At 48.3% G+C, this 20,989-nt stretch overlaps 2 protein-coding genes across 4 annotated transcripts in view; one reads left to right on the top strand and one right to left on the bottom strand.

Moving 5' to 3' along the window:
- SAMHD1 (SAM and HD domain containing deoxynucleoside triphosphate triphosphohydrolase 1) overlaps nt 1–3,172 on the top strand; it is a 49,760-nt gene extending 46,588 nt beyond the window's left edge. For all 3 annotated transcript variants that reach the window (XM_040638282.1, XM_008698122.2, XM_040638284.1), the window contains exon 16: nt 1,089–3,172. In XM_040638282.1, the coding sequence (XP_040494216.1) occupies nt 1,089–1,223 (135 nt within the window). In that variant the 3' untranslated portion in view covers nt 1,224–3,172. The remainder of the gene's footprint in view (nt 1–1,088) is intronic.
- Nucleotides 2,099–15,564, bottom strand: TLDC2 (TBC/LysM-associated domain containing 2). The gene is made up of 5 exons (XM_040638285.1): nt 13,487–15,564; nt 12,843–12,995; nt 11,017–11,112; nt 5,374–5,447; nt 2,099–4,393 (listed from the first exon to the last, which is right to left on the bottom strand). The coding sequence occupies exons 1-5, from the start codon at nt 13,790–13,792 to the stop codon at nt 4,258–4,260; spliced, it is 765 nt and encodes a 254-aa protein (XP_040494219.1). The 5' UTR covers nt 13,793–15,564; the 3' UTR covers nt 2,099–4,257.
- Nucleotides 15,565–20,989: the final 5,425 nt, after the last annotated feature.

The raw sequence follows: 20,989 nt of genomic DNA, 5'->3' as shown, positions 1-20,989 counted from the left end.
AAACATAGTTCCCACAGCTCACACTCTCGTTGGGGATAACAAACACACAAGTAAATAACAATTATAGTAGTGCGGTAAGTGCTTTGGGGCAGGGCACACAGAGTCTTAGAGGAACCAAAAGGAGAAGGATTTAAGCCATTCTTGGTTGGTTGGGAAAGGCTTATTTAAAGAAGGACTTAGGAGCTGAGACCTGAAGGATGGATGAGAAGGAGTCATCTGGGTAAAGTGGGGGCGGCGGGGAGGCCAGAAGATGGGCAAGAACATGGTGCCTTTAGGGGAGGGGTCTAGGGGATTTTTGTGTAGTCCTGTAGGCCAAGAGCAATGGAGGCCATTAAAGTGTTTTAAGCAGGAGAGTGACATTCAAGTTTATATTTATAAAATTCACTAGAGTTGAAATTAGAATGGGTAGAAATAAGAACCCTTGATAGAAGTAGAGATGAGTTTGAAGGCAAATAATGTTGACTTTGAGCCAGAAGGGTCTTCCAAATATGAGTATCATTTATTGCAGAGGGGACTAGGCAAGAGTGGAGCAGGGATCCAGTGAAGTCCCTCTTTTTCCTGGAAAAACAGACAGAGGGGTGCCTGGGTGGCTTAGTCAGTTAAGTGTCTGACTCTTGATTTCAGCTCAGGTCAGGATCTCAGGGTCATGAGATCAAGCCCCATGTTGGGCTCTGTGCTAGCTGTGGAGCCTGCTTAAGATTCTCTCTCTCCCTCTGTCCCTCCCCACCCCTCTCTCCCTAAAAAAAATAAAAAATAAAAGCAATTGGTATTTTCAAAAGAAGAAAAACAGAGTTGTGTTTCGTGAAAGTGTATGAAGGGAAAGGAGTCAGAACTCCTTAGTGTGCTGCTTCCGGCCATCTTTGGAAAGAGTAGGTCTGATAGCTTTTCCTACAAAGGCTCTTACCTGCTTTGGACTGGTGTTTCTGATTTGACCCAAGCACAGGGCATATATGTAATTTGGGGTTTCCCAAGAATAAGTATGTCTAGAAGCAATCTATCTGCAAGATAAGGATAGGTGCACATGAGGATTTCACTCAAAGTTATGAAAACTGGCTTTTCTTTGTTCCTGGTTTTTCTTTCCTTGACAGGATGGTGATGTTGTAGCCCCTCTTATAACACCTCGAAAAGTGGAGTGGAATAACGAGAATTCAGCCCAGAGCCCAGATCACTTCCGGGAAATGTCCAAATTTAGACTCCGGCTCTTTCAGGATGACTCAGTGTGAATGTTTGCAACCAGTTGTTTACATAAAGCCTTCTTTCTTCCCTGTCCCCCTACAGTATTAACTAACGTAGGGAATTTGCTCATGGTGTTCTACAAATTTAGCGATAACTAGTGCTTTTTATATTTTGAATGTACACACATGCTGAAGCTAAGTAATTTTTATCCAAAGAAACAAAAAGGTATTAGGCAAATCTTGCTACACATGCTCTGGAAAGCATTACCTTGCCTATTTTAACCATAACTAAAGTCTTTCTCTAGTAGTCTTATTTTCTTAGAATAACAAAAAAAATTTTTTTTTTACGTACTCTGAACTCTTAAGACATATGATTGTTCTTTTTAAAAAAAAAAACAGTTTGGAAATGAGAGAAGGTACACATAGGAATTTGAAGTTGGGACTGTCATAAACAGCCATGGTTAAGAACAAAACATAAAATCCTAGCCCCTTGAGGGAGGTACCCATCGCCTCGAATTTGAGGACTATTCTTAAGCGATCTGAATGTTAGTGAAAGACCTTCCCTCAGCCTTTTAGCCAGGTTGGACTAAACAGTCGGAAATGAGGGCCTAGAATGAGGTCCAACTCCTGAGTGAAAGGCATGATTAATTGTTTTGAAAAGACCTGAGGGCTCCGGCCTTCTCTGAAGTGGGACATACAACTGCCTCCGGGGAGACCTCTGCCCGCAGGCTGTTCTCCAGGTCGGTTGCGGCCCCAGACCTGGGCAGCTTCTTTCTCCTGAAGACTCACTGTCCATGTCCTAAGGTCTTTCTCGCTATCACTGCTCAGCCTGGAGCAAAGACTGAGCTGCCTGGGATGAGATGAGTGATTATCCCTAGAATTCCAGGTTCCCCTCTGTGGCCCAGTATTCCGCACACTTGTTCTTTCCCTCCTGCAGTGGAGGTAAAAACTGCACTGTGGTTGAGCAGTTCTGTGCAGAAGGCCCCCGCCCCCACCTCCGCCTCCACACAATTGCCAGTTTTACAGAACTTCACCAAGAATAAAGTCTGGAGTTAGAGCCAAAGCTGGCGGTAGCCAGGGGGTCCCATAGATGCAGGCAGTGGGGAAGGGGAGTCATAAGCCCTTAACATCTTATGCTTTGACACTCCCTTACAAAAGCCTCCATGGCAGGCCAGGATTGAGGAGCCCGCACTGGCTCTGGACAAGAGGGAGTGGAAGGAAGGGAGGAACTCAGACCATAGGCAGCAGATTATCCACAGACTTAGGAGTGCTGCTACCTTCTACTCTGTAACCAAGTTCTGTTCTGTTGATACTAGGCTGAAAAGTATTAGGAATCTCTGCCATTCTGTATTACCACCCCCTCCCATCCCCCTGTAGATGACCAAGAGTTGACCCTAATTCATAGGAGAATAATTAAGACCCTTCCCACTTCCACCATGATGCTGTGTGGGTGAGGATGTGTCCACATGTGGGCTCCTAGAAGCACAAGTGAAGTCAGCCATGGGGCTGGGTCATATCTGTATTGACCGAGGTACCTCTAAAACATTTAGTGGGGAGAACTGTAGGGCTCAGACTTAGTGTATCCAGACCCAAGGTCAAGAATGTAATATTTTCCTCCTAAGAATGTTGTATTTCTGCAACTCCTATCTTTAAATCATTGTGGTTTACTCTGGAATTTTACGGTTTCAACATTGTATCATTGTGCTATCTGAGAAGTAACTTGAATCTACTTTGTTTGCATCCTTTACATACAACTCAGCTGCACTTTATGCTCTTTGCAACTGTTTTAATGATCAGAACCGTGTGTCATTTACAAGGTTAAATTTTTCTTAACAAACACCTTCACTATTTGTATAAAAACTGAGATTTTAACAACTTAACATCTAGAGTTACTGAACCGTTGTCACCTTGAGAATGTAAGGAGAACTGCGAGTGTAAAAGATTGGGTTACCTCATTTGGGTGAGGGAAACAGCTGCAATAAAGCTTCATGAATGTATCTCCATCTCAAAACCAAAGATGTTTTCCTTAATGAATCCTCTCACACTTGTGTGCCCAGTCTGGACCCTGTTGTGCAAAGGAAATGTGTCTAGGAATCTACCCAGATGTTTCTGACTATGTCAATGCTATGTGGAGTTTGCAAGAGAGGGGATGATATTTAACAGGACTTATGTTACTTGCTTTTCTAGCAGGAGGCAGGCATTGTCATGGGAAGGAACATGGATGTTTCTTCATTTCCTGAGCTCATGTGTCAGGAAACCTATCTTTCCTCCTTTTAAACCTGCCCTAGGTTCCCATCTACAGAGATTCAACTTCTTTATCCAGAGAGGCATATATCGTTCATTTGCTGCTTTCATATCTTCCTTGTGAGATTTGCAAGCACCCAGTATGCTGGTGGCCGACAGGAAACCCTCAATGTTCTAGAAAAAGAAAGATGCTACTGGAATTTTTATTAGTTTCACGAGTTGAGCCCAGGTGTCTGTGGTTTGACAGTATTAAGTTAAAATGATTTCTAAAACATCCAGAATAGAATCCCATTTTTGTAAGATTATGTACATATATATATATATATCTCCATGGAAAATCATCTGGAAGGGTATATATGAAAATGAAAAAGTTAGTGTTTTGGGGGAGTGGTTGAATTTTAGGCAATTTTAATTTTTTAAAAAAGTCTTCTGTTTTTTCTACAATCAACATGTATTAGTCGTATAATTTCTAAAAAGAAATTTCAGGGGGGGTACCTGGCTGGTTCAGTTGGTGGAACATGGGACTCTTGGCCTCAGGGTCATGAGTATGAGTTTGAACCCCATGCTGGGCATGGAGCCTACTTTAAAAAATAAATAAATAAAAAGAAATTTCATGAGGGTCTTTGTGCTGCTTAGATGAGGTGTGAGTACCTTTCACTCCTTCAGAGTCACCTCTCCCGGAGCACTTTGCTTGCTTCCAGGACGGGGAGGTTTGGTCACTGCCATAGTCATCCAGGTTTCGGAGAAAACGGGCAGCCCTCGCTAAGGAGGGTCTAGATGGCGTTCATGAGCAGGGCTGAGCATTTGTTGCTTCAGGAACCTGCCCACCACGGGGGCATCAGCTCAGGACCCAGGCCTCCAGCTCCTTGATGCAGAACTGCTCTTGCCGGGCCAGCACCTCATTGTTGAAAGTTGCGCAGGGGTGGCTTCCCCCGTGGTACAAGTCTCCATCCAACCACAGCCCAAACTGGCCACTAAAGAGAAGAGGAAAATCTCGGCATGACTCACCCCTGAATGTTGGCCTTCCAGGTCTATACCATCAGCCTTTGGCCTCACCATGACCACAGCTCAGTTTTGCCTGTTTCATCTTCCCTTAAACCGATTTATATCCAGAGTTCTTGGGAACGCCACGTGTTGTTCCCCATAGGATTTGGAGCATTTTTAAAAATAGTTAAATGATTCTAATAAATATATACAGTGGTGCACGACTGTCCACAGCCCAGTTTTAGAACATGTGGAGCTTATTAAAGATGGCAGTACTTAACCAAAGAAGGGAATCTTAAGGCATAGACTTCAGCCCAAAATACTTCAGAAAGCATCCATTGTAATCTCGTTTGACAGCAAACCAGGCTGGGGCTGGGAAGTGGGTTACTGCAAATCAGCTGGTGTGTTCTGTGCCAAACTGTCTCTGTAGAGGCTCTTCAGGGAGCTGGAAAGGCCAAGAATTCGCCTGGTACAAGTCAACAACTGCTTTCATCTTTGCCCTCATGATAAGATTTATTCTGCCCGAATTTGGAGGTCTCACCAGGAGTAAGGCTTTTTCTTCCTAACCCACTCATCCCCGCAACACACACGCATGCACACGTGCACGCACGCTGAGTTCCTGGGCAGATGCTTGCCTTCCTCCAGTGAATTATGTTCCCTGATCTAGCCTCCCATCCCTTATGCTGAATGCTGTTCCCCAAATCACATGCATTCAAACTAAGCTGTTACCAACTGTAAACACTTTGGAGGACAGTCCATGCCATCCTTTCCCCTCAGTGTTTAGAGGAGGCTTGAGGGGTTTGCCTGGGGGCCTAAGCAGCACCCGAGCAGTGTTGAAGGCAGAAGCCTGGAAGTTCCCCACCAGCCTCATCTTATCTGGGGCAGCCTAGCCCTGCATTTCCGGATGGGAGAGAGACCAGAACGCAGACTACCCCAAGACTCCAGACTCAGGGAGGACTGAGGCACGCACCTGCTGCTGCCCATCATCAGTGAATCCAAGTCTCCTTTCACAAAGAAAGAGTTGCTTCCTGTCCACTTAAAGACCTGGGATGACAGGAGAAAAACTGGGTTACTGGGTGAGTCCTGCCCTTGCAATTTGACTCCACACCACTGGGTGGCAGTGTCGTGGAGGGAACAGAACATCCAGGCCCAAGCCCTGGCCTAGCGTCAGGAAGTACCCTAGCCCCTGAGATTTCTTTCCATTCTCCCCAGATTTCACCTCCTCTTGCCTTCCAGTCTGAGCTCCCAAAACCCAAAACTCCCCTGTTCTAGAAACAGACCAGAACTCTCTGTAGCATCTTGGTTCCAAAGCTGGAGAGAGGAGGGGGAAGGTGCCAGTCAGGAGCCGGACCCCGATTCTGCCATGAGCTGTTTCCTCCTCTCTCGCTGGAGCCGGCCCACTTCCCCATGCTGCCTCATACTCCGTTCCTTAGCAGGTCTTGTGGGCCCTACCCAAAGACACACCCAGACTACCCCCATTTCTGTCCTGTCCATCTCCACTCATGCCCACCCAATCCCCCGCCACAGTCACTCCTTGCTAGCTCACAGCCTCCTTACGCGTCCCTGCTTCCAGTCACCTGCCCACAGCCCATCTCCACTCTGCCATGTGATCAGATGTTACCATTCCTCCGCCTAAAGCCCTCCAAGGGCTCCCTGCTGCAATGGGAGTACAACCCAAGTTCTTGCTCTAGCAAGAAGCCCAGCTTGCTCTGACTCCTGCTCTCCTCTCTGACCTCTTCTCCCCCTTACTGACTGCACTTCAGCGACACTGGCCTTGCTGTCCCTGGGACACCCAAAGCTCTTCCTGCTTTAGGACCTTCACACTGGCTGATCCCTCCATTGAGAACGCTCTTCCCCCAGAGCCTGAAATGGCCCACTTCTCATCTCTCAGCCCAAATGTCATCCCAGAGAACTTTCCTGGGTCATCCTGTCTCAAGTAGCCCTTTCTCCCAGGCCCTGTTTCCTTTTCCTCAGCCTTTAGCGCTCTTTGAGAGGACCCTGTTCATATGCCGATGTGCCATTGCTTGCTTCACTAACATGCAGGCTCTGTGAGGGCTGTCTCGATTCCCAGCAATAGGAATGGGGTAGCTGTCTGTTGGATGAATAAATTATTCAAGAGTCAGTCTGGCTAATAAAAATATTTTTAGGGGGCCGCAAAAGTACAGTAAATTACTGCCTGTAATTAGCTGTTTAAAAAAAAAAAATGCTGTGAGCAGCCAAAATGTTTTTAGCAAGAAACTAGACCAAAAAATAAGCCCTGGGCTCAGAAGAGATGAGATAACAAGTGACCATGAAAAGACAGAACCATTCAATTCTGGCTCTACTTTCATGGAAGACTGCGACCTTCAGACTTGAAGGAGTAAGATAAATGCTGCTATGGAAGAAAGGAAGACCCTGTTAATGGAGCCGTTTGGAATCATCATCAAGGAGCCACTGAGAATTCATAAAGAACACAAGAGGTGCCAAAAGACCAAAGACAGGCAAAGATTACCCAATCAAAAACCAAAAAAAACCCCCAAGAACCAAGATTCCGTAACGGGGGCTGGGAAAATAGCCCCTCTAAAAATAATTCATTTCATGCAACAATTTTTTATGTTTTTTATTTATTTTTTAGCATTTAGTACCAGTCACTGTTTTATGTACTAGGTAGAACGGTAAATATAACAGACAAAAATTCCTGCCTTCATGGGACTCCCATGCTAGTAGGTGGAGGCGGGTAACTAAAATGAATAGTATGTGAGGTGGTGACAAATGCTAAGGATAAAAAAGTAGAGAAGGACAAGAAGCGCTTTCAAAGAGTGGAATGTTATAAATTTAAATTAGTTGGTCACAGAGGGCCTCTCTGGGATGGTGACATTTGAGCAGAATCCTAAAGGAGGTGAGACCTGAGCCATGTGGTGATCCAGTTGAAGGCCATCTAGGCAGAACAGCATGTGCAGAGACCCTGAGGTAGGAGCAGGCCTGCATGTTTAAGGACCAGCTCAGAGCTCATTGTGGCTCGAGCAGAGTGAGGGAAAGGAAAAATTACAAGAAACAACCTAAGAGAGAGGCCAGAAGATGTAGGGCCTTGTAGGTTGTTATATATATTTTTAAGATTTTATTTATCTGAGAGAGAGAGCGAGAGAGAGCACAAGCGGCGGGAGGGGGAGGTGGTGAAGAGAGGGAGAAGCAGGCTCCCCACTGAGCAGGCAGCCCAATGCAGGGCTCGATCCCAGGGCCCCAAGATCACGACCCAAGCCAAAGGCAGATGCTTAACCAACTGAGCCACCCAGGCGCCTCAGGCCTTGTAGGTTATTATAAAGACTGGCTTTTCTCCAAGAAAGGAAGCTTGGAGCTTGGAGCCAAGGAGTGACATGCTCTGACTTACTTTTTTTTTTTTTTTAAAGATTTTATTTATTTATTCGACAGAGATAGAGACAGCCAGCGAGAGAGGGAACACAAGCAGGGGGAGTGGGAGAGGAAGAAGCAGGCTCATAGCAGAGGAGCCTGATGTGGGGCTCGATCCCAGAATGCCGGGATCACGCCCTGAGTCGAAGGCAGACGTTTAACCGCTGTGCCACCCAGGCGCCCCTCTGACTTACTTTTTAAAAGGAACACTAGGGTGCCTGGGTGGCTCAGTGGATTAAGCGTCTGCCTTCAGCTCAGGTCATTGTCCTGGAGTCCTGGGATCAAGCCTCACATCCGGCTCCCTGCTCAGTGGGGAGTCTGCTTCTCCTTCTCCCTCTGCCCCTCCTCACCCCTGCTCATTCTCTCTGTCTGTCTCTCTCTCTGTCTCTCAAATAAATAAATAAATAATCTTTAGGAAGAAAAAGGAACATTCTAGCTATTGTGATGACTGAGGTTGAAGCAGTGAGACTCTTTAGAAGGGAATAGCAGGAACAAGGACAAATAATGATGGTGGCTTGAACCAGGTGACAGCAAAGGACATGGTGAGAAATGGTGGGTTCTGGATATAGATAGAGAAGGGAGAGCTGTCAGGATTCATTGACAACTCAGGTGTAGGGTGTGACAGAGAGGAATCAAAGACCCCCAAATTTGGTCTCAGCAGCAGGAAATATGGAGGTGTCATTAACTTCGTTGGGGAAGATGGCAGGAGGAGCAGATTTTGTGGGGGGAAAGTCAGGAGCTCGGTTTGGGACCTGTGAGGCTTGAAATGCCAGGCTAGAGGTCCAAGCAGAAACTCTGGGTAGTAGTTGGGTATATGTCAGTTTGGAGTCCAGCGGTAGAGGCCATCAGCACATGGATGGCATGCAAAATGGTGGGAATGGACGAGACCTTGAAAGAAACGAGGGTAGAGAAGAGACAAGAACCAAAAACTTTGCTCTGGGACCCTCTGATGTCAAAACATTGGGGAGGTGAGGGGAACCAGCAAAGGATCCTGCCAAGGAGTAGTCAGTGCAGTAGGAGGAAAATCCAAGAACTTTAGAATTCTAGTATGTGAGTACAGGAAGATAAGTGGTGATTAGAATCCTGCACGGGTTTACTAGAACAACGGACCCCTTTCCTGTTTCCCGGAAAGATTACCAGGCTGGTTGATGGAGACAATGCAATAGATACTTTGTGCTTTGCCTTTTGCAAGGAGTCCGTAGCTCCTTGTGACCTCCTTGTCATGTGACCAAATAATTGTGTGGCTGAGTATATCTATAGGTTCTTGGTCCATGCATTGGAGGGGAGGTCTCTCATAGCAAACAAAAACACCTGGAACTAGTTCTATCACTGGAGCAAATATTTCATGAGGACATGCTATGGCTGTGCAGAGGGATATGCCCTCCCTTACACACCCTGACCTCCTACCCATTCATCTGTCGGGCTCCTAAATGGGCGTTGTCTCCTTTCCAATTACTGTGCCTTTGCACGTGCTTCAAGAAGACTGCTCCCTATGCCCTTCATCACCTGGTGATCTTGTTTGTCCATCAAGATCCAGCTCAAGAAGCTCCTCCCCTAGGAAGTCTCCTTTGATCTCCCTACCCGCATTTGATATAGGTGCTCCTCCTTACGGTTTCTTCCACAGCCCCTATCACTCTCTATCATGATCGCCTCTCCTCTGCAAGCCCCAGAGCATCTCCATCTGTCACTTAGAGAGGTAGCATAACGCCGTGGCTGAGTTCAAGCACCAGGGCCTGTTTCTGCATCTCATTCTCATCACTGACTAGCAAGTCACTCAAGCTCTCTGTGCCTCCGTTTCTTCAACTGTAAGTGGGGCCGATAATAGTATGGACCTCATAGGAATGTTGTCATGATTAAATGTGCTAATTTGTGAAAGTCTCAGAATAGTGCCTGGCAGGTGGTAAACTAGTACCCAGTTAGCTGCTACTATTTTTATGAGTAGTAAAAGTAGTGTGCTTGGTGCCAAGCCTGCAGTGTTTTATTCAATAAATAGCTCAGAGATGGAAAAGCTTTACATGAGAGATGTGAGGGATTAGCCCCCTCCCTCCTTCAAAAGCCCTGCTCTCCGGCACCAAGTACCCTCTGACTCCACCAGTCTTGTCTCTTGTCTCTGTCACTCACCCATCTCCTAGTCACCAGCCACCACGAATTAGAGGCTTGAGCTCTGGCTCGCCATCCTCCCCTCCTTCTTCATTCCTGCCAGTGTCCTCAGGGAACTTCGCCATCCACACGGACCCATCCCATGCCTGCCCTCAGTGCCTTTCCTTTTCCAGTGCAGGGGATTTCTTACCCCCACCTCGGCCACTGTCCCTTCTGTTCACACCCAGGAACCTGTCCTTCCCAGTCTGTTTCCAATGCCCCTCTCTCTTGGATCTTACATTCCAACAGATGGCTTAGCTGGTGTCATTGCTCCAAGTCTCTGACCACAAGGCCACCTCTCAACTGTTGTTTTCGTCTTCGTCTCATTGTCCTTCAGCCTCCCTTGCTGCCCTTCCCCCCACTGGTCCAGACTAGGTTCTGTGGTCCATTTTACATTTCCACTCCCTTCAGCTTCTCCTTCCCTCTCTCCCTCTGTCACACCACCTTGGCAAAAGCCCCATCCTGGAGGAGCCCTCCCAGCCACTCTCTCCATGCCGGAACCTGAGGAGCCAAACGTAGCTGGAGGGAAACACATGCCCAGGGGACTAGCTTGCCTTTAAACTGATGCTCCCCACCCCCAGGTCACGCTGCCTAGCTGTCCTTCTGTTTCTCTGGTTCTCTCTGGTAGGCCTCCCTCTCCACTCCGTAATGATGATTTGATACCTTCTCTCTGCTCAGTCTGTATGCTCTAGCCCCCAACCTCACTCTTAGCCAATGACCTCAGCCCACACTTTAAAAGAAGACTGAAGTCACTGGATGTGTCTGTCTTCCTTGTCCCACCTGTACACCCACAGATCTACCTGCACTTGGACCCGTCCTGTCTTTGCAGCCTGCATTGGGTGAGCAACACCCCTCTTCCTTTATGAGCCAGTCTGTGGTCACCAGGGACCTACTGGGCACTGTAAGAAATGAAGATGGGCAGGGCCAAGGGGGACATGCTGCCCACCACTGGCCTGTCCCATTCCCTCTGTGGAAAGAGGGAGGGATACCAGGCACCCCACATGGGGGATAGAGCTAGAGGCCACTGGGGCTTCAGGATCTTTGTTATAGCCCTCCTCCCCCCTCCCTAAAAGGTTGGGAATATCACCTTTAGCTGTGGGGAGAAGGAGAAGAGGAATGTCTCTCCAGTACCATAGAAGCCTTTGCTGAGTCGAATGGCTGAGGAAGAGAAGGCTCCAAACATCTGGAAAGCAGAAGAGTTTGCTGTGGCAGCTGGAAGGGAGTGGAGGCAGTCCCACTCTCCAGGCTTAGTAACACAGGCTCCCCTAGTGGGGCACCCAGGGAGCCTGGGACAGAGCTGGGGGGTGGGAAGGGCCACACGGGCCCATCAATGCATGTCATTTCCCTGAACACTCCCAAGGAAGACCTCTTGCTGGTGTCCTCCGATATTTTACACACTCTTCCAGCTGAGCCAGCCAGGGGCCCCATACATCAGTTTTGTAAGCTGCTTCCCCCTTCACTTTTCTTTATAAAAGTTCAAACACACAGAAAAGTAAAAGCATGGTACATATACCCTCCATGTGCATTCAAAATTGTGAATGTGCTTGTCGTATTTACTTTCTCTCTCCTTATATTTTTTGCTATTCTGTTTGAAAGTAAGTTGCAGATATTATAACCCTTTTACCCCTAAATAGTTCAGCTCCTAAGAACGGGGATTTTCTCTTGTATGACCACAATACTATCATCTCACCTAAGAAAATTAACAGCAATTCCGTAATATTATCTAGTATCCAGTTCATAATACATTTTCTCCATTGGCTCCAAGAGTGCCTTTCATATCATGCTTTAAGAACAAACACTTGGGGCGCCTGGCTGATTCAGTCAGTGGAACATGCAACCCTTGGTCTCGGGGCTGTGAGTTCGAACCCCATGTTAGGTGTAGAGATTACTTAAAAAATAAAGTCTTAAATAAATAAAAATAAAAACAACACTTTTAATAGCTATGGATGTTCATCATTTTTCTTCCCAGGCTTGGCAATATTTCACTATGTAGCAGAGCCAGAGTTCACTTGACCAATTTTCTCCGGTGGGATAGTTGGTGGACTGCAGATTTTCAGTCTTTTACAGAGTGTTGAGGGGCAGAGGCAGGGCCACTGGCAGGCAGCCATGGGGAATAGGTTTTGGCTTACTATAAGGAGTAACTTCCTCATAGTCAGCGGCATTCTGCCAAGGAAGGGACTCCATCCTGAGGAAGTGAGCTCTGCGGCCTTGAGGTGGAAGGTCCTTGGATTGGCATCTTGAGGACGGAAGGGGTTCCTGCCCACTGAGGGTCCTCGGGGACCCTGGAAATCTCTCCCAGCTCTAACATGTTCCTCCCGCAAAAGAGCAATTGAAACCAGCATTTACCCCCTCCCCTGGCCCCGTCTAGAGAGCCTGGCAGAAATCCCCCTGTTGGCGAGGCCACCTGGATCTGAGACAGCACCCTCCCAAGGTCCGTGCTGTAAAATGTAGGCCCTTCCTGTGGCTGCCTCCCGGCTTTCACTCTTAGCCCCTCCAATCCATTCTCCTGCCAACAGGGGGATGTTTTCAAAGCATAAATGGATCACTAAGGTGTAGAGCCCCCACTTAAGATGTCTCCCCCGTTGATTATTTGCTTCAGCTCTGGCCCGCCTCCCTATTAGGCCTGTAGTGCCAAGAGGGCTGGAACCAGGTCTGTCTTGACCTTGTTCTCGTCCACATCTAAGCTGGCACATAGAAAGAGCTTAATATACACGTGTTGAATGGATGAATTAGGGAACGAATGAAGGAAGGAATGGCTCTGAATGGGGGAGGTCTCAAAGTCATATCATTGTCCGTGACAAGTGACGAGCTACCACCCCTGCCTCCCACCCCTAAGGCTACCCTGGGGCAGGGCCCGCAGGCGTGTGGTTGGGCACCCCCAGGGCTTCAGGTTGGGGCCCTGGCCCAGCTCACCTGCCCATCCTGGTCCCTCAGCACCAGCAGCACTGGCCCATTGTGGCCTTCCATCTGCCTGTACAGGCTCTGCAGGCTGAAGCCATCTCTCGACGTACAGAAGGCCAGGCTCCAGGGATGTCCGGTGACTCTTGCGGGGAGGTGAAGGCTGAGCTAGGGACAGGGCTGGAGGTGAGTGAGGGATCCTTGTCCTCCCCCACTCCTGCCACCCTATCCTCAGGGTCCCAGAAGGACTGAGGCTGAACAGGCCCCACTCACACAGGCGTGGTGCTTTATGGGTGGCAGAGGAGTTTACTGTTTCCAAGGGCCCTCAGAGAGGATTATTATTCTCATTTTACAGTTGAAGAAAATGAGGCTCAGGGAGGTGAAGCAACTTGCCTCAAGCCCACATGGGGAGTAAGTGGCAGAGCCAGGATTGGAACCAAGGTCAGGTCTCCCTCAGGGCTCTCTCCCTTGGTCACCTTGGTCGCTAGAGGCTGGAGAATAGATGAGATGCTGAATCCTGTCCCCTAATCCTCCCCACTTCATCCTTCTACGCTCCTCCCAGCTTTGGGACGTGGCAGGAGTGACCCCAGGTGTCCCTGGACCTGGCTGGGGTATGGCAGGAGGGTGGGACCCTGACGCTCCTGGCACTGTGCCCGAACCTGCCTAATCTCGGAGGCTCCAAGAACCTGGCTGGCTTCTGCCAGCTGGGGCTCTGCGGGATCTTCAGGAGCGGGAGCTGAGGCTGGGGCTGGGACTGTCTCCTCTTCCTCTTCCTCACCCTCCTCCGCAGATAGCATGTCCTCCACCTGGCTGGGCTGTGAAGATACAAACAGGGACAAGGAGACACCAGCTTCCATGTCTCCGGAGCCCAACAGCCTCGGCTGCCTCATCACCCCGCTCAGACCCCTGCCACCACCAGCCCAGCCAGAGGAGGATGGTGCCCATGACGGACAAGGGCCACCCATGCCTGTGACCGGTTCCCGCCCTGGCCCCTGCCAGCCGAAGGTCAGAGGTACACATGCCCATCAGATCGGGCCACGGACTCCGTGGTTTGTCTGCCCGCCTGCTCTAGATCCAGAGTGGGTGCCAAGGATCAAATTCTAAGCTCAGGGACAAGAGAGAAGGGCAGGTGGCAGCCCAGCCCAGCCCTGAGAGCTGCAACCGCGTATGTCTGCACTTGAAACAATGATGATAAAATCAATAATCATAACAATAACAATATCGAGAGTGGCTGATGTTGGTCAGCACACCCTTGACCAGGCCTGGCTGAGTGCTTGCTGTGCACAATCTCTCTGTATTTTCCCAAGAATCCGAAGAAGAATGTGCTCCTTACTATCCTTATTTTACACAGAAAAAAAAAAAATGAGGGCCAGAGGCTTCCCTGTCAGCGAGCGAGATAAGCCGTGTAGCAGCTGAGAAAGCATGTGCAGGTTTGTGTAAGATGTGTGTTCGTTCATGTGAAGGTGTGTATCGGCTTAAAATAGACTTGTGTTGGCCAATCAGTGTGAGAAGGTGTTGAGTAACCTTGTGTGTTGACCTGTCAACATGTTTGTGAGTGTGAGTTGGGGTTGTGTAAATATGTGTGTGTGTCAGTGTGGACGTGTGCTGGTTTATGCAGTCCTTCAGTTGAGCTTCCACTCTGGACCAGACTGTATGTTTGAGGGTGTGTGCGTGTGTGTGTGTGTGTGTGTGTGTGTGTGTACACGGGCGGCACACAATGACTTGGGGACTTTTTCTAAGGAGAGGCCTCCTCCCGAATGAGAAATGACCAGGACACTGCTTTCCTGTTCCCCAGGTTCAGGTCTAAGCAGGGGTCCTAGCTGAGTGGGGCTTCTGGACAGAGCTTCATGTGGCTGGAGACAGTGCTCTGTGCTCCTTAGGGTCTCAGGACCATGGGGTTGGGGCCCTGAGTTCCTGAACTCTGAACTCTGGGCCTCTGGGAGAGGGACTTGGAAGGGGAGCAAATCACCCGCCTGCATCTATTCCTAGCCCAGACCCCACCCTCCCAGAGATCTGGCCTCCCCCACCTTTGCTAATCTGACCCTCCGGCCCAAGCTGGGCCCCTTACCAGCCGAGTGTAACGCCAACGGAGACCTTTCATTCCGTCCGAGCCCGGAGGCTGGTGGTAAGTAAGAGTCCTCAGCCCTCCCAGGGGAGGAAGCACTGCGGGCGAGGCCTGGAGGTGAGAGGGAGAGGCCTGGGGCACACCCTGCTAGCTCCAGGCCACCCACCTGCCCTTTGCTCTCTCTCTCTCCCGTCACTCCCAGGATGAATCGTCACTGGGTAGGTCTGTGAGATCAGTTACCCTTGACACTCAAGGCCTCACGTGGAGTTAGCAACACATATTAACCATACACAGTAAATTCTAGCCGATTCCCTTCCATCTCCCTACCCTTCTGGAAGCTTGGCCTAGAGATTCTGGCCCTTTGGGCAGATCCCTGAGCTCTAGGCTGGGGGTCTGGAGCCTCTGGTTCTCTCTCTGACCTTGGATAAGTCCCTTGCGTCCTTGGGCTTCAGTTTTCCCATGAAACATGTTGGACCAGATCATCTCAGAGGCCCTCACGATACTGACTGCAGGCAGTTCAGTTCCCTCCCAAAGCCAGTGAGTGAATCATAACAGAAGCTCAAAAGGAGCCAAGACTAAACCAAGAACAACAACGAACAAAATCTTCATTTTTTTTAAATCTTCCTTTTTCTAATTTAAAAAGTAAGGCATGTATATTATAGAAAGTTTGAGGAATCTAGAAAAGAATAAAGAGAGATACAAAAATATTCATAATTCCATCTCTCAGAGATAAATTCTCAACCCTTACGTGTATTTTTCCAGTCTTTTTCATTTATTTCATTTATTTAATATATGTATATTAAATGTGTATATATATATAGACACACATACTTTTATAAATAGATTATACCATGTATAATTTTATGAAGTGACTTTTCCACTTAAAAACAAGAATTTTCCAATGGCATTCAGCACCCTTTGAGCACATGATTTTTAATGGCTACATATCATCATAGGATATATCATTTATTCCTCAACTTGTTTGCTTCTAATTTTCTGTGATTATAAGCAAAACTGTAATGAAATTCCCTGCTCATTAATCTGATTATATCCTTTACGATAAATTTCGAAAGTTAAATGCTGGATCAAAAGGCATACACATAGTTCTTTTTCTTCTTCTTCTTCTTCTTCTTCTTTTTTAAGTAATCTCTACACCCAGTGTGGGGCTCTCACTCATGACCCCGAGATCAACTGTCGCATGCTCCACTGACTGAGCCAGCCAGGCATTCCCATATAGTTCTTTTTTTTTTTTTTTTTTAAGATTTTATTTATCTGAGAGAGAAGGAGAGCGAGCACACGCTGGAGGAAGGGCAGAGGGAGAGGGAGAGAGACAAGTACATTTCCCTCCGAGCAGGGAGCCTGACGTGGGGCTCAATCCCAGGACCCCGAGACCATGACCCAAGCCAGATACTTAACCCACTGAGCCACCCCGGTGCCCCCATAGTTCTTGATAATGTTTCCAACAAGGCTTCCTGGTGCTTAAAGCTGACCCATCCCAAGGTATCTTTAGTGAATCTCAAGGTAATATATTTCTTATCACCAAGTTTTATAACCTTAAATTACAGATAAGGAAATGGCCACTCAGAAAGTAAAAAAGACTTACCACAGCCACACTAGTATAACACGGTGATGACGAGTATAGGCTCTGGAGTCAGGGAGTTCAGATCCTGGTTTTGCCACTTCCTTGCTATGTGACCTTGGGCAAGTTACTTAACGTCTCTGGGCTTCAGTCTCCTCTTCTGTAAAATACTAGTATCCACCTAATAGGGCTGTTGTACGAGTAAAAGAACCTAATGCCTGGGGCTCCTGGGTAGCTCAGTCAGTTAGGCATCCAACTCTTGGTTTTGCTCAGGTCATGATCTCATGGATGGAGCCCTGCTCAGCGGTGAGTCCGCTTGAAGATTCTCTCCCTCTGCCCCTCCCCCCACTCGTGCATGCATGCACTCTCTCTCTGTCTCTCACATAAATAAATAAATCTTAAAAAAAAGATAATGCCTGAAGAACTAGGATGCTAGGCCCAGTCTCCATCCTTCTGTTATCAATTCGATGAGATAATCCAGAGCACCTGGTGTTTGGTGAGCAGTGTGTAAATGACAGTGCTTACTGCTGCCCCCCCCCCACTGCCTCTGAGAAATCCAGGGCTCAAATTCCCGACATGTGACAACTTGGTCTCCACCTGGGCTCCTCTGGGACAGATGGTCCCTTGGTCACTTAGTGGGGGGTAGGAGCAGCTCAGCGGGGAATAAAAAGGCAGGAACTATGGAAGAATGTACTTACACTGCAGAGCCTTGGCTTCTGGCAACCTCCCCCCGACAGTCCAGCCAGAGGGTTTCCTTAGCGCATCTCCCAGGCTCCCCAGAGAGAAGGCCACTTCCAGAACCAACTCTTCCACCTGGCAGTCTGTCCGAAGCAGCTTTAGCTTTGCACCCTGGTCCCCCCTGGCAGCGGCTGGCCTCTCTGCCCCAGCCAGGCTCCAGGCACTTCTCCCCGGCTCTTATACCTGCCCAGAGGGCCGCCGCCCTTGGCCCTGTGCCCACTCCTGTTCTGGTTGGGAAGCCTGGCAGTGATTATCGTCCATCAGAAACTCAAATCCCATAAACACACACAAACAAGACCTTGTCACCCTCTGACCTCCACTCCGCCCCCACCAGAGATGGAGGACACTGAACTCCTTTGGTTCTTGAACTCCTCTCGTCACAGCTGCCCGGTGCCACCTGGTCCTGAAGCCCACCGTGAGGAACCTTGCTTTATCAGGTACAAATGCTACAGGAAAAGGCAATGCTATGGGATTCTCCATCGGTCACCCCATGCTGTGGGGGAAGCCCAGGGCTGGAGGCAGAGAGAAGCAGTCCTGCTCTGTCCTGGCTTGTTTCCCCTCTCTCTGATGGGGGGATGATTCTTTCCTCACTGGCTTGTTGTGACAGTGTGTGAGATCATGCACGGGAAGCCCAGTATTTGGCACACAGTAGGCACTTTGCCCACGGGGGTTACTTTTCTGTCTCTGGCTCATAGTAGGATTCAGTGAATGCTGTGTTGTCAAATCACAGAACCTCAAGTTGGAAGGGGCTTCAGCTAATCCCAGAACAAGCAGTCTCGACCCAGGGCAGTACCCCTGGAGAATATGTCCACTAATGGTGTCCTAGCCTCTGCGGGGTGGGTGAGCCCCTTGTCTCAGGAGGCCCACCTCATTCTCACACAGCTGAAAGAACCCTCTTCTGCTGGACTTTGTGTTGAGGACGTGAGTCCCTAGATACGCTGCCCAAGGCCAGGTCTCTCAGAGCAATGCCCCCTCCAGGAAGGGTGGGATGAAGAAAAGACCTGTATTATGGGGAAAACAGGCAAGTGAAGGGCCCTGTTGCCACCTCAAACATGCCTGTTGCACTATGTGTTTAAACTGTAAATGGTTCAGGGGTCACACATTTGGCCCTCTGAGCCCTCCCGGCCCTTCTCCCAACCTTATTTTCCCAAGGCTCAATACCTGAACCACTGGGCACTTTGAGAAGCCCGTGAGATTTGTCTTGCTGTCCCATTCTTTGTCCTCGTGTCCAGGAAAATTCAGAATGTGACCTGTCAGGAGCACCAATTGCCAATAATAGGCCCCTAAAACCTCCCATGATGGGATTCTAGGCACCAGAGTGCCAGACCCCCCAGCTCTGCCTCAAAGCTTGCCTTCTCCTTCCTTCTCCAGACCACACGCCGCCTCTCTCAGAACTGCAGTATTATTGCCAGGAAACAATTTGAATGTTCAGTTAAAGGGGGAAAGGTTAAGTGACCCTTGGAACATTCACTCTGTGGATTATTTCTAAGTATTAAAAGCGATGTTTGCAAAGAGTTTATAAATGCATGGGGAAATGCTTCTGCCGCTGTGGTAAGTGGAAAAAGGCAGGACATAAAATCTTATGTGCCGCACGTTTTCAGCTATGGGAAACACACTTGGCTAGAGTCTGTTCTAGAAAATACCCCGTGCTCGCTGGGCAGATTGGCCTCACCTCCTCACATGTCCTGGGAAATCTGGTTTCTGTTCTCTGAGACCTGAGGTCTTTGTGCTCCTTGGTCTCCTCGCTCTCACCTGGTGACTCTATTCGCCACTGAGAAAACAGAGGCCATGGTCAGCCACCCCCTCACCTCACAGAAGCCCCTGCATCTCATCGAAGTCTTCCATCTTCCTCCAGGACAGTGAAGGCTCCTTTCAAAAGCCAAGCCCCCATCCCTTGTCCGTCTGCCCCCCTTCTCTCTCTCTGTCTCCACGAAATAGTCCCCTCCCCAAATGCTCCATCTCTCTTCTTCCTGCACTCCACCTTCCTGTCCTGTTCACTTGTCAGTCCACTCCTTTGGCTTCTGTCCCCACCACCCTGGTTCTTGTCAAGGTCCCCGGCCGCCTCCAAGTGGCGCTGTGCAGCTCCCTCTGGCGTCTTCACCTGACGGAGGGAAGTCTCCCTCATCATGCATCTGTTCTCCAGTCCTGATCTCCTGACAGCGCACTAACTGCTGTGTGTTCTCTCCTACCTCACCGGCTGCTCTCTCTCAGCCTTTTGTGGCTGGCTTTTCCTCTTTTACTCACTTTCTAGAATCAGGAATTCTTAACTTCCTGCTTGTGGGCCAGTTTTTCTTTTCTCTATAGATGTTCTCCCAATGTGACCTCACCTGGTCCCACGGATTTAAATATGGTCTGAATGCTGATGACTCTTCAAGACTCCAGACCAACTATAGCGATCTGTTCAAAACACAAATTTAAAAAAAAACACCAAAAACCACAAATTAGATTATATCACACCGCTGCTTAGAGGCTCCAGTGGCTTGTCACTGCATCAAGAATAAAGCCCCTGCCCAGGGCAGGCCTTTAACTTGTCCTTTACCTCCCATCACTCATTAAGTCCCAGTCACACTGACCTTCTTACTTAAACGTCTATCAAGCCTATTCCTTCTCAGAGCCTTTGCCCTTGCTGTTCCCTCTGCCTGGGATTCTTTTACTCTGGCTCTTTGAATAACTCCTTTTATATGTATACATATTAAAATTGAAAAAAATATAAACATATACATACATACATATTTAATTGTTATTTGAAGCAGGCTCCACACCCAATGTGGGGCTTGAACTCACAATCCTGAAATGCAGCATTGCATGCTCTACTGACTGAGGCAACCAGGCACCCCTGAATAATTCAGTTTATTCATTTTTTTTTTTAGGGCTTTTTTTTTTCTTAGATAACTCTGTTTATTTTTATTTATTTATTTTTAATAAATGTCACCTCCTCAGTGAGGCCTCCCTGACTATACTATTTAAATCAGGTTCCCCTACTAATTCCTCTAATTCTCCCTCAGCCAGTGGTTTGTTTCTTTCATGATTTGTATGATGAAAAAAAGCATCTGCCTTCAGCTCAGGTCATGATCCCAGGGTCCTTGGATCGAGGCCACATTGGGCCCCCTGCTCAGTGGGAAGCCTGCTTCTCCCTCTCCCACTTCCCCTGCTTCTGTTCCCTCTCTCACTGTCTCTCTTTCTGTCAAATAAATAAATAAAATCTTTAAAAACCCCACAAAACTTAATTAAAAAAAAAAAGAAAAGAAATCACCTCCTCTTCAAAGTCTTCCAGGATTTAGTCTTCATTCAGTTTTCATCATGTTGGTCAATTTAGCGGCTTGAATGGGAGGAAATAAACTGTTTTTCCACTGGGTAACTGGCATCATTTCTTACAATCTGATATATAATTCTTTTAATCACTTGATGCTTCATTCCTTGGTGAGTAGAGCTTTATGCAGCATACACTGTGGGCCTGAGCTGAACACTGCCCATTAGTGCAGCACAAAGGACTCCGAAATTGGATGACCCTGGGTTCCAAACAGTCTCAGCTCTGCCACTTCCAAGCTGTATGACCTTGGACAAGCATTCCAGTTATTCATTGCCATGTAACAAACTACCTCAAAACTTAATGGCTTAAAACAACAATGTTTATTTTGCAGTTTGGGACAGCTCATTTCTGCTCTACTTGGCATCAGCTGGGACAGCACCAAGGCTGGGGGCTGAATCATCTGAAGGTTCACTCTCTCACATGTCTGGTGTTTAGCGGGGACCAGAGCTGGAGTTGTTGGCTGGTGCACC

Source organism: Ursus maritimus, unplaced genomic scaffold, assembly GCF_017311325.1.
Source record: "Ursus maritimus isolate PB19 unplaced genomic scaffold, ASM1731132v1 scaffold_22, whole genome shotgun sequence".
NCBI classification, from domain to species: domain Eukaryota; kingdom Metazoa; phylum Chordata; class Mammalia; order Carnivora; family Ursidae; genus Ursus; species Ursus maritimus.
This window is presented reverse-complemented; position numbering and strand designations above follow the sequence as displayed.